Source organism: Oncorhynchus clarkii, chromosome 30 (genome assembly GCF_045791955.1).
Source record: "Oncorhynchus clarkii lewisi isolate Uvic-CL-2024 chromosome 30, UVic_Ocla_1.0, whole genome shotgun sequence".
NCBI classification, from domain to species: domain Eukaryota; kingdom Metazoa; phylum Chordata; class Actinopteri; order Salmoniformes; family Salmonidae; genus Oncorhynchus; species Oncorhynchus clarkii.
The window spans coordinates 23,387,020-23,403,881 of record NC_092176.1 but is presented as its reverse complement, the minus strand read 5'-3'; the positions used below and the strand labels follow the sequence as shown (position 1 = coordinate 23,403,881).

The 16,862-nt window shown below is 41.1% G+C and overlaps 1 protein-coding gene across 2 annotated transcripts in view; it reads left to right on the top strand.

The window, feature by feature from the left end:
• The window catches only part of LOC139389438 (single-stranded DNA-binding protein 2), a 117,527-nt gene extending 109,198 nt beyond the window's left edge, over positions 1–8,329 (top strand). Inside the window, exons 10-17 of one of the 2 annotated variants that reach the window (XM_071136194.1) lie at positions 2,459–2,507; positions 2,653–2,688; positions 2,847–2,901; positions 3,588–3,613; positions 3,724–3,802; positions 3,954–3,982; positions 4,216–4,314; positions 5,814–8,329. In XM_071136194.1, the coding sequence (XP_070992295.1) occupies positions 2,459–2,507; positions 2,653–2,688; positions 2,847–2,901; positions 3,588–3,613; positions 3,724–3,802; positions 3,954–3,982; positions 4,216–4,314; positions 5,814–5,843 (403 nt within the window). In that variant the 3' untranslated portion in view covers positions 5,844–8,329. Of the gene's footprint in view, positions 1–2,458; positions 2,508–2,652; positions 2,689–2,846; positions 2,902–3,542; positions 3,614–3,723; positions 3,803–3,953; positions 3,983–4,215; positions 4,315–5,813 lie in introns of both variants that reach the window. The other variant, XM_071136193.1, reaches the window with a different exon arrangement.
• The last annotated feature ends 8,533 nt before the right edge of the window (positions 8,330–16,862 follow it).

Below are 16,862 nucleotides of genomic sequence, written 5' to 3'. Positions count from 1 at the left end.
GACCTGGGTTCAAATACAGTGCAAACATACAGTACATACACACACTTCAAACATAAACACACACACACACACACATAGCAGTGGCGTACTGCAGTTTTGCGAGTATTATAGCTAATCTCATGCTATTCAACACCTTTTACCATGAGGCTGAGAGACAATGTTCCTGCAATACTACACATACAGTGCCTTCATAAAGTATTCATACCCCTTGATTTATTCCACATTTTGTTGTGTTACAGCCTGAATTCAAAATAACTCTCACCCATCTATACACAATACCCCATAATGACAAAGTGAAAACATGTTTTTATAAATGTTTGCAAATGTATTGAAAATTAAATACAGAAATATCTAATTTACCTAAGTATTTACACCCCTGAGTCAATTCATGTTAGAATCACCTTCGGCAATGATTACAGCTGTGAGTCTTTCTGGGTAAGTCTCTAAGAGCTTGGAACACCTGGATTGTACAATATTTTTAAATTATTATTTTAAAATTCTTCAAGCTCTGTCAAGTTGGTTGTTGAAAAAACTGTCACTAGGCCACTCATGAACATTCAATGTCATCTTGGTAAGCAACTCGAGCTCTCGAGTGTACAAAACATTAAGAACACCTTCCTAATATTGAGTCCATGTGGAGCCCATGATCACTCCAATGCTTCCCACAGTTGAGTCAAGTTGACTGAATGTCCTTTGGGTGGTGGACCATTATTGATACACACAGGAAACTGTTGAGCATGAAAAACCCAGTAGCGTTACAGTTCTTGAAACAAATCGGTGCGCCTGACACTTTTTACCATACCCCATTCAGAGGGGTTGGGTTAAATGCGGAGATACATTTCAGTTGAATGCATTCAGTTGTACCACTGACTAGGTATCCCCTTTTCCTTTCCTTTCCGTTCAAAGGCCCTTCAATCTTTTGTCTTGCCCATTTACCCACTGAATGGCACGCATGCACAATCCATGTCTCAATTGCCTCAACGCTTTAAAATACTTCTTTAACCTGTCTCTTCATCTATACTGATTCAAGTGGATTTAACAAGTGACATCAATAAGGGATCATAGCTTTCACCTGGATTCACCTGGTCAGTCTATGTCATGGAAAGAGCAGGTGTTCCTAATGTTTTGTACACTCACTTTATTTGGCCTTGTGTTTTAGGTTATTGTCCTGCTGAAAGGTTAATTTGCCTCCCAGTGTCTGTTAGAAAGCAGACTGAACCAGGTGTTCGTTTAGGATTTTTCCTGTGCTTAGCTCTATTTCGTTTCTTTTTATCCTAAAAAGCTCCCTAGTCTTTGCCGATGACGAGCATACCCATAACATGCATCCACCACCATGTTTGAAAATATGAAGTGGTACTCAGTGATGTGTTGGATTTGCCCCAAACATAAGGCTTTGTATTCAGGACATAAAGTTAATTTCATCTGCAATTGTTTGGCGAGTTTTACTTTAGTGTGTTATTCCGAACAGGATGCATGTTTTTGAATATTTGTATTCTGTACAGGCTTAGTTCTTTTCACTCTGTCAATTAGGTTAGTATTGTGGAGTAACTATAATGTTGTTGATCCATCCTCAGTTTTCTCCGATAACGGCCATTAATAAACACTGTACCTGTTTTAAAGTCACCATTTGCCTCGTGGTGAAATCCCTGAGCGGTTTCCTTCCTCTCCGGCAACTGAGTTAGGAAGGACGCCTGTATCTTTGTAGTGACTGGGTGTATTGATACATCATCCAAAGTGTAATTATTAACTTCACCATGCTCAAAGGGATATTCAATGCCTGCTGCTTTTTTTTTTTTTTTTTTACACTTTTCTACACTTTACCCTTCTTTACGAGGCATGGAAAACCTCCCTGGTCTTTGTGGTTGAATCTGTGTGTGAAATTCACTGCTCGACGAAGGGACCTTACAGATAATTGTATGTGTGGGGTACAGTGGGGACCTTACAGATGTATGTGTGGGGTACAGACATGAAGTAGTCATTAAAAAATATTTGAAACACTATTATTGCACACAGAGTGAGTCCATGCATCTTATTATTATATACTTATATACTTGCCATAACGAAGGGGTTGACTACTTACTGGCTCAAGACTTTTCAGCTTTTCATTTTTCAAAAAACAGAATTCCACTTTGACATTATGGGTTATTGTGTGTAGGCCAGTGACACAAAATCTCAATTTAAACCATTTCAACCATTAAATTCAGGCTGTAACTCAATAAAATGTGGAAAAAGTCAAAGTGTGTGAATACTTTCTGAAGGCACTGTATTGCCATGGGGCGGAGAGAGAAATAAGCAGTTTTATAGCTGATATCCTGTTATTCTACACATTTTGCCATGAAGCTGAGAGAGAATGTTGCAGTTTTACAGCTATTTTTCTGTCATTCTAAACATTTTTGCCATGGCTTATGGTTCATGGTTAAAAAACTAAAGTGTGTGTGTGTGTGGGTGTGTATTCTAGGGGCCCTGGTGGGGGTAGACCTTGGCCAAATCCTCCAAATGCCAACTCGGTGAGTACAGAAAAACACTGTAACACAACCACCATGACAGATACTTAAATAAACCACAATTACAATAAATGGTCATACATTTATCGCAGAGAGGGTTTAAATAAAGAAACATTTTCTTCTCTCTCTCCTCCCTCTCTGTCTATAGATCCCATACTCCTCTGCGTCTCCAGGGAGTTATGTGGTATGTGACTAGAAGTTGGTTCCCTGTATTTGCCTGTTAGTTACAGGGCAGTATAGGGAGTATTGTGTTAACAGCTATTAAGAGCATTGTATTGTTGGTGTGTTGTAGCTTTGATGTATCTGAGGCATTCTTCTCCCCATTATCAACTCTCATTTTAGGGTCCACCAGGAGGAGGGGGGCCACCTGGTACTCCAATAATGCCCAGCCCAGCAGGTAGTGTGTGTGGGTGTGGGTGTTTGAGTCTTGTGAGTTGCTGACCCGGGAGGACAGTGTAAGGGGAACGAAATTGATGTCCTGTTGATATCTACGATTTAGACAGAGCTAAGTCATATTTACTAACCTAAGGCATCATTGGATGTTCTTGTAATTGAATCTTTGCCATGCGTAGGCTTATGGTACCTGGTTTCCCTAGGCCTAGACCTGAGTGAGGCACAATGGATGTGTGTGTGGGGTTACAAGGACAGGGATACATTCACAATGTTACAAACGGACTTAAGCCATTTGGTCTGAAACTATTTAGCTATTTATATCGGGCCTAAGGTGTGATGTAATGCTTTAGCTGAAGTCAGTTGCCAATTTGGCCAGTAGTATGTTAAAGTTTCTACATTTGAGTCATTTAGCGGATGCTCGTATCCAAATTGACTTAAAGTTAGTGCATTAATCTTAAGGTGGGACAACCACATATCACACTCATAGTAAGTACATTTCACCTCAATAAGGTAGCTTTTCTAGTGACTACTTAACCTGAAGTTGACTAATGTGTGTTTGTGTAGTAAACTGTATGTATTGGTTCTTATGTTATTTGAGCGGTTATTATTGCACCAATGGGTCTGTTTCCCATTGTTTCCTGTCAGACTCAACTAACTCTGGTGACAACATGTACACCCTGATCAACACAGTCCCTCCTGGTGGAAACAGACCAAATGTAAGACAACTCATTCATTATTATCTGTGTGTGTGTGTGGCATGCATGCGTGTTTCTGTGTGTATTGAACTGTGTATAACTGTGTGCTTGTGTTTGTGTTTGTTCCTCAGTTCCCAATGGGTCCAGGTGCAGACGGTCCAATGGGAGGGATGGCAGGAATGGAGCCACATCACATGAACGGGTCGCTAGGTAACACTTACAAACATACACACGCACGTACACTTTGAGCTTGTTCTTAACTCACTACACTAGTCTTGTGAAGAGCAAGTTTATGTTTGCTGGACTGTATAGTAGTAATGTCCTTCAAATTTTGTTCACCTTCTCTCTATCAAACACCCAGGGTCTGGAGACATGGACAGCCTCCCCAAGGTAAGAGAAGACTCCAACCCAAACCATCAGTCACCAGCATCACTCATATCTGTCAATCAATTCTCAGACAGAATTAAGTGTTTCACAACACATTGTAGTGATTAGCCTGTATTTGTATGTGGTTGAAGTATTGGTACTACCGTTAATGGATAATCTGCCCTATATAGTATAGTATGGTATGTGTAGCTATTTGATAGATGATATTTCTGTGTTTTATGGTTGGTCTTGATTAGAACTCACCTGGTAACCTGAGTCTGAGTAACCAGCCGGGGACCCCCAGAGAAGATGGAGAGATGGGTGGCAACTTTCTCAACCCCTTTCAGAACGAGAGCGTGAGTTTGTACCCACAACCTCACTGACACATGCTGTTGGTAGAATATCTGTACGTAGAAGACTGTTTTGTACAGTATAACTCTGACTGATTAACTGTGAGGTTATTCAAAGTAGCATAGACACATTAAATTAGGACTATTGGTACATTTTCTAGCAGTAGGCCTAAAGATTCAACATGTTTACCCACTTTCACTAAAGTCTACTGTTAGGTTCTAAATAACAGGGTAACAACTGACAGACAACTATAAAAGCCAAGTTTATTCACCCAAAGGGTCGGACAGCTGAACAGTGAATCAAATCAAATGTATTTATAAAGCCCTTTTTACATCAGCTGATATCTCAAAGTGCTGTACAGAAACCCAGCCTAAACCCCCAAACAGCAAGCAATGCAGTTGTAGAAGCACGGTGGCTAGGAAAAACTCCCTAGGAAGTATCCTCCTTCCCTCTAAGCATGACATCTTTATTGCTAGGCAGAACTTTAGTGATATCTGTTCTTCCTCACTTCATCTCTTCACTCCTCCTCATAGGATCCCTGATGTCTAACAACAACATATCCTGACAGAATGTAAACGTTCTACATTCCTCTCTCTCCCTCAGTGACATGAATAAGGATTATTTCATATTTTCAAAGTCAGAACACATCACTACTAATTCTATATTGTTAGTGTATGGTGTTGATAATAGATAATAATAACGGCCTAAACACTGAAATTCTCCAATACATACCAACACAATGTTTCACCAACCACCTCGGGTATGTGTAGGACCATTTCAGTGCGTGTGTGCTCTACTTGTTCACACTGGTGGTGGGCACCAATATCGATCATTCGGTACGATATCGTTATCCTTTGATATCGATATGAGCAAGGCATCTTGTGATATCGGTTTATCCTTGCTCTTAACCTACACTAATATGTAAAAGAATATACATACTACTCATGCAGGCACAACCCTCTCACCGACTCTCAACTGAGCATATTTAACTACCTGCTAATGGGCCATCAACATTTTATTTAAAATGGTTTGGCAGGTTAGTCCCCGAGAGCATTCACACCTGGTCCAATGGGCAATCATCAAGCAGTTGTCTGAATTTTACAAACCGTGGAAGTGAAGTCGATACATGATGTGCGTTTGGCGGCAGTTAGCCTAGCGGTTAGAACGTTGGAAGGTGAGAAATGTGTCAATGTGCCCTTGAGCAAGGCACTTAACCCTACATTTATTTATTTTTATTTTTATTTAACCTTTATTTAACTAGGCAAGTCAGTTAAGAACAGATTCTTATTTACAATGACAACCTAGGAACAGTGGGTTAACTGCCTTGTTCAGGGGCACTCAGGGAGTTGGGATATGCAAAAAAAACAAAAAATCAAAAATGCATATTCCATTTCACATGTGTGAAATATGACAAATATAAGAACCCACTAAATTATTATGCATTGATAATATTTCCATAATTATTATTATGTATTGATAATATTTCCTCTGTTTCTCTCTGCAGTATTCTCCAAACATGACCATGAGTGTGTGAAGGCTTCGCCAGCTGGTCAGTTAGTGGTGTGGATTGGTGGAACGCACAGAGACAGGATGTGATGTCATCTAAGCTCCCCGGCTCTTCCTCTCTGTGATATCTCTACCAGGACAGTGGACCCAGGCCTCATTCTCCCCTTGGCCTCTTCTTCTTTTCTGTTTCCTCCCCATTTTACATTTGTGACCTGCTTTGCTCATCAACACCTACCATCAGAGACTGTATAAAGAAACTGAAATAAAACATCTCTGAATATTTATAAATGTATGTCACTGCACACTCTCAATTGTGCTAAGTCTGTTAACACAGAAATATGTACCATCTTGTGGAAAAGAAACTGAAAACCCTCAAGTGTAAAGAAATTCGAGAGGATAGCGTTCTGGCCTGTCTCCCCACCTGCAGTTGTTATGTCTTGATTTGGATTAATTATATTGAGATGTCAACTTCATTCTCATTGGATACACAACAACCTGGAATAAAGCCTATGTGGGACTGGAACTGGGCAACGGCTTCAGTGATTTGAGATCTTGGTCCCACAGTGAACGAACATTCACCAAGAGCTCTTATTTTATTTTCAGCTCCATACACTTGGATTTGATGTGCTATGTTGACTGCACAGAGAGAGAGAGAGACAATGGTGAATTAGATATGAGACATAAATGCAGATATCATTCTTGTATCTATGTCTTGACCAGGAACATCAACACCTACAAAACAGAGATTCACCAATCTAACGATTACACATCTGACATGGAGAGAACAGAGAGAATTCAAGTGGTTGGTTTTCTGCCTTTTAAAAATGATGCAACCTGTTATGATTGTTCAATTAATGCAAAACTGTAGATTTTTTTAAACACCTGCTTTGAGGAGATAAGGGCATGGATAAAGCTTAACTTCCTTCAAGTGAACAGCAGCAAAACCGGGGCTCTACTTGTTGGCAGCCCCCACCAGGTCCAGCACTCACCAAAAACACACCTGACCATAGCAGGACAAAACATCCCTCTCTCCCCCTTAATTTACAATCTGGGTGTAAAGCTTGATTCCTCCCAGACCTTTGACAGCCAGATCAAACAACTTTGTAAAGCCAAGCGTCATTCTATCACCTCAAGAACATTGCCAAACTCTCACCCTTACTCAGACTAACGCAGAGAAACTCATCCATGCCTTTATCTCCTCAATGCTGGACTACTACAACACACTTCATCGGGATCCCTGGCAGGAGTCACCTGAAGCTCCAATATACCCAGAACAACGCTGCCACGATCCTGATGAGAGTGCGGAAACACCATCCCATCACCCCCTTTCTGGCATCTCTGCACTGGCTCCCCATCTCATTCCGGTTTGAATTCAAAACCCTCCTGCTTATCTCAAATAACTGCTCTCCCTCCATAACTCCACCCGCAGGTCAAGCGATAGCCTGCTCCTCCACGCCCCCAGGACCAATCTCCGCTCCATGTGGATCAGGCTTTCAGCTTGACCGCCCGAGCCTCTGGAATGCTCTCCATGACCACCTGAAGGCACCACAGACTCTGGGCTCCTTTAAAATGGGCCTAAAGACCTTGCTCTGTAGGAAGGCTTTCTGTTGATAGCTGTGCTCCTTGGTGTCCTTGTCCCTTGTAGCGTTATCTGGGTTAATTGTGTCAGTTGCCCTGTCTTGTGTCAATTTGTTTTTTTTATTTTATGCATTTTGAGATTATTCTGTATAATGAAAAGCGCTTTACAAATATCAAAAAATATTTTGATTGATGAAAAAAGGAAGACAAAAACTGCAGCAATGGTTGACAATGGTTGTAGAGGGTTTGTGTGAAGGTATTCTTAAAGGTCCAATGCAGTTGTTTTTATCTCAATATCAAATCATTTCTGTGTAACAATTAAGTACCTTACTTCAATATTTAACCATTTAAATGGTTAAAAAAGACAAATCTAGTTTGACTGCACTGGGCCTTTAAAAACACGGAGTTAAATCATTCTCTTAATTTATTATTGTCATCCGGACAAACTGTGATCTTAATGTATTTTGGAGAGTTTGTGTGGAGGTGAAATACAGTAGGTGTATCTCGTATTGTTTTAAACCTAATCCTTAGTCCATGTTAGATTATTACGATATTATTTAGAGGTGGATTTTACTACTCCCTCCCATACGTATACCTGTAAAGCTCACAAATCTATCTCCTCTATGTTTTATGTATAGTATCTTACAAATGGACAGAAAGAGAGAGGGGGATGGTGAACTAGAGGACACCAGTACAGAGCCTTTTGTTTTCATGTTAGTTCAAAGTCACAAATGTAAATACTGAAAGATGCATTTGTAAATTTGAACGTTCTACATTTTTTATTCCACATTTTGTTAATGTTTGTTTCCATTTGTGACGTGTTCATTTTCTTTTTTCTTTTTAAAAATCTTGTGTTATGTTTTGTAAATACATAGAAATAGAAGTACTACATGGGTTTTGAATATGCTGGTATAAAGCTGATCTTCTCTCATTCAACATGTTGATTCCTTGTCTGTATGTGTACTGTATGTGTTTGTGTAGGCTATGCCCACTGGGCACACCACATCATTTCAATGTGGAAATTTGGGTAATATTTGGTTGACATTGATCAGTGAGATTTCAACCTTTAATCACCCACTTAAAAAGAGAGAAGTTTGTTGAATTCCCAATGTGCTATCACTTTGATCTTAATCATCTAAAACACAACCAAATTACAATGGAAAAACAATGTCAGATTTGTGGTTTAGTTGGTCATCTAAATGTGTTATTACTGCACTTTCAAGCATTTAAAAGCACAACAAAGTTAAAATGGGAATACTACACTGAACAAAAATATAAATGCAACTTGTAAAGTTCTGGTCCCATTTTTCATGAGCTGAAATAAAAGATCAAAATGCTTATTTCTTTCAAATTTTGTACACACATTTGTTTACATCCCTGTCAGTTAGCATTTCTCCTTTGCCAAGATAATCCGTCCACCTGACAGGTGTGGCATATCAAGAAGCTGATTAAACAGCATGATCATTACACAGGTGCACCTTGTGCTGGGGACAATAGGCCACTAAAATGTGCAGTTTTGTCACACAACAATGCCACAGATGTTTCAAGTGCTGACTGCAGGAGTCCACCAGAGCTGTTGCCAGAGAATTGAATGTTAATATCTCTACCACAAGCCTCCTCCAACGTTGTTTTAAAGAATTTAGTAGTACGTCCAACGAGCCTCACAACCGCAGACCACGTGTACGGCTTTGGGTGGGTGAGAGATTTGCACTGTGAACAGTGCCCCATGGTGGCTGGGTTATGGTATGGCATAAGGCATAAGCTATGGACAACGAACACAATTGCATTTTATCGATGGCAATTTGAATTCACAGAGATACCGTGACGAGATCCTGAGGTCCATTGTTGTGCCATTCATCCACCGCCATCACCTCATGTTTCTGCATAATAATGCACGGCCCCATATCGCAAGGATCTGTACACAATTCCTGGAAGCTGAAAATGTCCCAGTTCTTCCATGACTTGCATGCTCAACAAACGTCACTGTTTGAGCATGTTTGGGATATTCTGGATTGACATGTATGACAGCGTGTTCCAGCTCCCGCCAATATCCAACTTTGCACAGCCATTGAAGAGGAGTGGAACAACATTCCACAGGCCACAATCAACAGCCTGATCAACTCTATGCGATGGAGATGTCGTTCTGCAAATGGTGGTCACACAAGATAGTGACTGGTTTTCTGATCCACGCCCTTAACTTTTTTTAAGGTACAGTTTCTGTGACCAGATGCATATCTCTCTGGCGCTCGAGGGTGCCTGGCAGCCCATCATTACGCACACCTGTCACTATCAATACGCACATCAGCGCTTCATTGGAATCACCTGGACTCCTTCACTTTGTTGATTTCCCCCTCTAGATCTGTCTGTTCCTCAGTTTGATCCCAAAGTCAGCATTGTCGTTTTGTTTTCGCTGTCCATGTTCTGTTTCATGTCCGTTGTTTATTAAATGTTCACGCCCTGTATTTGCATCTCGTCTCCCAGCGTTTGTCCTTACACATATCTGTATTTCCAGTCATGTGAAATCCATAGATTAGAGCCTAATGAATGCATTTTAATTGACTGATTTCCTTATATGAACTATAACTCAGTAAAATATTTGAAATTGTTGCATGTTGCATTTATATTTTTGTTCAGTATATGTCAGATATTTTGTATTTATACAACAACTTAATGTGTTTCCCTATGCTTCATCTAATCGAACAACCAAATGACATGGATTGCAGTTGAGATTACATTAAAAGTACATAGTGCAAGTGATCAATGCTGTTCATGATTCTGTGCAGATTATTATAGAAATTCTGAAGACCTGCACAGACCTGTAAAATGTGATCATGGATGTGTTACTCATTTTAAGGTTGAATAAATACTGTAACATTAGTTTGTAAAATAGCCTTAACTTTAGGCTATTTACTGTATTACAAAAGTATTATTGAATTGTGTTTGGTTGACAACGCAGATAAATATTACAATTTAAAGGATATCTAATGCTTGGATAGTTTCATCTGAGCCACTGGCTTAATCCTATTCTTGAACTTTTATTTTTGGTTTAGTTGGAGATGTGAATCCAACTTGTACAGTGCCTTCAGAAAGTATTCATAGTCCTTGACTTATTCCACATTTTGTTGTGTGACAGCCTGATTTAAAAATGTATGAAATATCTACACACAATACCCCATAATAACAAAGTGAAAACATGTTTTAGAAATGTTTACAAATTTATTGAAAATGAAATTACATAGGTATTCACACCCCTGAGTCAATACATGTTAGAATCACCTTTGGTAAGTCTCTAAGAGCTATGCACACCTAGATTGTACAATACTTTCACATTATTATTTTAAAAATTCTTCAAGCTTTGTCAAGTTGTTTGTTGAACATTGCTAGACAGACATTTTCAAGTCTTGCCAAAGATTTTCAAGACAATTTAAGTCAAAACTGTAACTAGGCCACTCAGGAACATTCAACGTCATCTTGGAAAACAACTCCATTGTACACTGCTCAAAAAAATAAAGGGAACACTAAAATAACACATCCTAGATCTGAATGAATTAAATATTCTTATTAAATACTTTTTTCTTTACATAGTTGAAAGTGCTGACAACAAAATCACACAAAAATGATCAATGGAAATCAAATTTATCAACCCATGGAGGTCTGGATTTGGAGTCACACTCAAAATTAAAGTGGAAAACCACACTACAGGCTGATCCAACTTTGATGTAATGTCCTTAAGTGTAAATGAGGCTCAGTAGTGTGTGTGGCCTCCACGTGCCTGTATGACCTCCCTACAACGCCTGGGCATGCTCCTGATGAGGTGGCGAATGGTCTCCTGAGGGATCTCCTCCCAGACCTGGACTAAAGCATCTTCCAACTCCTGGACAGTCTGTGGTGCAACGTGGCGTTGGTGGATGGAGCGAGACATGATGTCCCAGATGTGCTCAATTGGATTCAGGTCTGGGGAACGGGCGGGCCAGTCCATAGCATCAATGCCTTCCTCTTGCAGGAACTGCTGACACACTCCAGCCACATGAGGTCTAGCATTGTCTTGCATTAGGAGGAACCCAGGGCCAACCGCACCAGCATATGGTCTCACAAGGGGTCTGAGGATCTCATCTCGGTACCTATTGGCAGTCAGGCTACCTCTGGCGAGCACATGGAGGCCCCCCAAAGAAATGCCACCCCACACCATGACTGACCCACCGCCAAACCGGTCATGCTGGAGGATGTTGCAGGCAGCAGAACGTTCTCCATGGCGTCTCCAGACTGTCACATCTGTCACATGTGCTCAGTGTGAACCTGCTTTCATCTGTGAAGAGCACAGGGTGCCAGTGGCGAATTTGCCAATCTTGGTATTGTCTGGCAAATGCCAAACGTCCTGCACGGTGTTGGGCTGTAAGCACAACCCCCACCTGTGGACGTCGGGCCCTCATACCACCCTCATGGAGTCTGTTTCTGACCGTTTGAGCAGACACATGCACATTTGTGGCCTGCTGGAGGTCATTTTGCAGGGCTCTGGCAGTGCTCCTTCTGCTCCTCCTTGCACAAAGGCGGAGGTAGCGGTCCTGCTGCTGGGTTGTTGCCCTCCTACGGCCTCCTCCACGTCTCCTGATGTACTGGCCTGTCTCCTGGTAGCGCCTCCATCCTCTGGACACTACGCTGACAGACACAGCAAACCTTCTTGCCACAGCTCGCATTGATGTGCCATCCTGGATGAGCTGCACTACCTGAGCCACTTGTGTGGGTTGTAGACTCCGTCTCATGCTACCACTAGAGTGAAAGCACCGCCAGCATTCAAAAGGGACCAAAACATCAGCCAGGAAGCATAGGAACTGAGAAGTGGTCTGTGGTTATCACCTGCAGAACCACTCCTTTATTGGGGGTGTCTTGCTAATTGCCTATAATTTCCACCTGTTGTCTATTCCATTTGCACAACAGCATGTGAAATTTATTGTCAATCAGTGTTGCTTCCTCAGTGGACAATTTGATTTCACAGAAATGTGATTGACTTGGAGTTACATTGTGTTGTTTAAGTGTTCCCTTTATTTTTTTGAGCAGTGTATATTTGGCCTTGTGTTTCAGGTTATTGTCCTGCTAAAAGGTGAATTTGTCTCCCAGTGTCTGTTGGAAAAGCAGACTGAACCAGGTTTGCTCTAGGATTTTACCTGTGCTTAGTTCTACTCCGTTTCTTTTTATCCTAAAAACCTCCATAGTCCTTGCTGTTGACAAGCACACCCATAACATGATGCAGTCACCACCATGCTTGAAAATATGGACCGCGGTACTCAGTGATGTGTTGGATTTTCCCCAAACATAACATTTTGCTTTCAGGACATAGAGTTAATTTATTCACCTATTTTTTTGCAGTTTTACTTTAGTGCCTTATCTCAAACAGGATGCATGTTCAGGAATATTTGTATTGTGTAGAGGCTTCCTTCTTTTCACTCTGTCATTTAGGTTAATATTGTGGAGTAACCATTCAACTTTGTAACTGTTTTAAATTTACCACTGGCCTCATGGTGAAATTCCTGAGTGTTTTCTTTCCATTCCAGCAACTGAGTTGGGAAGGACGCCTATATCTTTGTAGTGACTGGGTGTATTAATCAAATCAAACTTTGTCACATGCACCGAAAACAACAAGTGTAGACCTTACCATGAATTGCTTACTTACAAGCCCTTATCCAACAGTGCAGTTCATGAAGAGTCAAAATTTCTAAAAAAGTAACACAATAAAATAACAATAATGAGGGTATATACAGGGGGTACCGAGTCAGTGTGCGGGGGTACAGATTAGTCGGGGTAATTTGTACATGTAGGTAGTGTGAAAATGGACGGACCAAGGCCCAGCGTGATTAAAGTTCTACATCTTTTAATAAAGGGAAACTTCCAAACAAAACAATAAACAAACAACGAATCGTGACATCAGTGGTGAAACATGCACATACACAAAACAATATCCCACAAAGCAGGTGGGAGAAAAGGCTTCCTAAATATGATCCCCAATTAGAGACAACGAACATCAGCTGCCTCTAATCGGGAACTATACTAAGAGCACCAACATAGAAATGAAAAGACTAGAACACCCCCCTAGTCACGCTTTGACTTAACACCATAGAGAACCAAGGGCTCTCGAGATCTTTGCTTCTAGGCAAAGTTGCAAAGAAAAAGCCATATCTCAGACTGGCCAATAAAAAGAAAAGATGGGGAAAAAGAACAGAGACACTGGACAGAGGAACTCTGTCAAGAAGGCCAGCATCCTGGAGTCGCCTCTTCACTGTTGAGACTGGTGTTTTGAGGGTACTATTTAATGAAGCTGCCAGTTGAGGACTTGTGAGGCGTCTTTCTCAAACTAGACACTCTAACATACTTGTCCCCTTGCTCAGTTGTGTACTGGGGACTCCCACTCCTCTTTCTATTCTGGTTAGAGCCAGTTTGCTCTGTTCTGTGAAGGGAGTAGTACACTGTGTTTTACGAGATCTTCAGTTTCATGACAATTTCTTGCATGGAATGTAATCGAACCCACAAATGCTGATGCTCAACTAGTCTAAAGAAGGCCAGTTTTATTTCCTCTAATCAGCACAACATCAGCTGTGCTAACATAATTGCAAAAGGGTTTTCTAATGATCAATTAGCCAATGAAAATGATAAACTTGGATTAGCTAACACAACGTGCCATTGGAACACCGAAGTGATGGTTGCTGATAATGGGCCTCTGTAAGCCTATGTACAGTTGAAGTCTGAAGTTTACATACACTTAGGTGGGAGTCATTAAAACTTGTTTATAAACCACTCCACACATTTCTTGTTAACAAACTATGGTTTTGGCAAGTCGGTTAGGACATCTACTTTGTGCATGACACAAGTATTTTTTCCAAAAATTGTTTACAGACAGATTATTTAACTGTATCACAATTCCAGTGGGTCAGAAGTGTACATACACTAAGTTGACTGTGCCTTTAAACAGCTTGGAAAATTCCAGAAAATTATGTCATGGCTTCAGAAGCTTCTGATAAGCTAATTAACATAATTTGAGTCAATTGGAGGTGTACCTGTGGATGTATTTCAAGGCCTACCTTCAAACTCAGTGCCTTTTTGCTTGACATCATGGGAAAATCAAAAGAAATCAGCCAAGACCCCAGAAAAATAATTGTAGATCTCCACAAGTCCGGTTCATCCTTGGGAGCAATTTCCAAATGCCTGAAGGTACCACGTTCATCTGTACAAACACTAGTACGCAAGTATAAACACCATGGGACCATGCAGCCGTCATACCGCTCAGGAAGGAGTAATCGGGAACCATACTATGCGTCCTCCGATACTGTCTCCTAGAGATGAACCTACTTTGGTGTGAAAAGTGCAAATCAATCCCAGAACAACAGCAAAGGAGGTGCTGGAGGAAACAGGTACAAAAGTATCTATATCCTCATTAAAACAAGTCCTATAGCGACATAACCTGAAAAGCCGCTCAGCAAGGAAGAAGCCACTGCTCCAAAACTGCCATAAAAAAGCCAGACTACAGTTTGCAAAGCACGTGGGGACAAAGATCGTACTTTTTTGGAGAAATGTCCTCTGGTCTGATGAAACAATAATATAACTGTTTAGTCATAATGACCATCGTTATGTTTGGAGGAAAAAGGGGGAGCTTGCAAGCTGAAGAACACCATCCCAACCGTGAAGCACGGTGGTGGCAGCATCATGCTGTGGCTTTGCTGCAGGAGGAATTGGTGCACTTCACAAAATAGATGGCATCATGAGGCCGGAAAATTATGTGGATATATTGAAGCAATATCTCAAGACCAGTCAGGAAGTTAAAGCTTAGTCGCAAATGGGTCTTCCAAATGGACAATGACCCCAAGCATACTTCCAAAGTTGTGGCAAAATGGCTTAAGGACAACAAAGTCAAGGTATTGGAGTGGCCATCACAAAGCCCTGACCTCAATCCTATAGAAAATCTGTGGGCAGAACTGAAAAAGCATGTGCAAGCAAGGAGGCCTACAAACCTGACAAAGTTACACCAGCTCTGTCAGGATGAATGGGCCAAAATTCACCCAACGTATTGTGGGAAGCTTGTGGAAGGCTACCCGAAATGTTTGACCCAAGTTAAAAAAATGTAAAGGCAATGCTATCAAATACTAATTGAGTGTATGTAAACTTCTGACCCACTGGGAATGTGATGAAAGAAATAAAAGCTGAAATAAATCATTCTCTCTACTACTATTCTGACATTTCACATTCTTAAAATAAAGGGGTGATCCTAACGGACATAAGACAGGGAATTTTTACTAGGATTAAATGTCAGGAATTGTGAAAAACTGAGTTTAAATGTACAGTGGGGCAAAAAAGTATTTAGTCAGCCACCAATTGTGCAAGTTCTCCCACTTAAAAAGATGAGAGGCCTGTAATTTTCATCATAGGTACACTTCAACTATGACAGACAAAATGACAAAAAAAATCCAGAAAATCACATTGTAGGATTTAATGAATTTATTTGCAAATGATGGTGGAAAATAAGTATTTGGCAATGACAGAGGTCAATAACAAAAGTTTATCTCAATACTTTGTTATATACCCTTTGTCGGCAATGACAGGTCAAACGTTTTCTGTAAGTCTTCACAAGGTTTTCACACACGGTTGCTGGTATTTTGGCCCATTCCTCCATGCAGATCTCCTCTAGAGCAGTGATGTTTTGGGTCTGTTGCTGGGCAACACGGACTTTCAACTCCCTCCAAAGATTTTCTATGGGGTTGAGATCTAGTGTCTGGCTAGGCCACTCCAGGAACTTGAAATGCTTCTTACGAAGCCACTCCTTTGTTGCCCGGGCGGTGTGTTTGGGATCATTGTCATGCTGAAAGACCCAGCCATGTTTCATCTTCAATGCCCTTGCTGATGGAAGGAGGTTTTCACTCAAAATCACACGATACATGGCCCCATTTATTCTTTCCTTTACACGGATCAGTCGTCCTGGTCCCTTTGCAGAAAAACAGCCCCAGGGCATGATGTTTCCACCCCCATGCTTCACAGTAGGTATGGTGTTCTTTGGATGCAACTCAGCATTCTTTGTCCTCCAAACACGACAAGTTGAGTTTTTACCAAAAAGTTTTATTTTGGTTTCATCTGACCATATGACATTCTCCCAATCTTCTTCTGGATCATCCAAATGCTCTCTAGCAAAATTCAGACGGGCCTGGACACGTCTGGCACTGCAGGATTTGAGTCCCTGGCGGCGTAGTGTGTTACTGATGGTAGGCTTTGTTACTTTGGTCCCAGCTCTCTGCAGGTCATTCACTAGGTCCCCCCGTGTGGTTCTGGGATTTTTGCTCACCGTTCTTGTGATAATTTTGACCCCACGGGGTGAGATCTTGCGTGGAGCCCCAGATCGAGGGAGATCTGGGGCTTCCATTTCCTAATAATTGCTCCCACAGTTGATTTCTTCAAACCAAGCTGCTTACCTATTGCAGATTCAGTCTTCCCA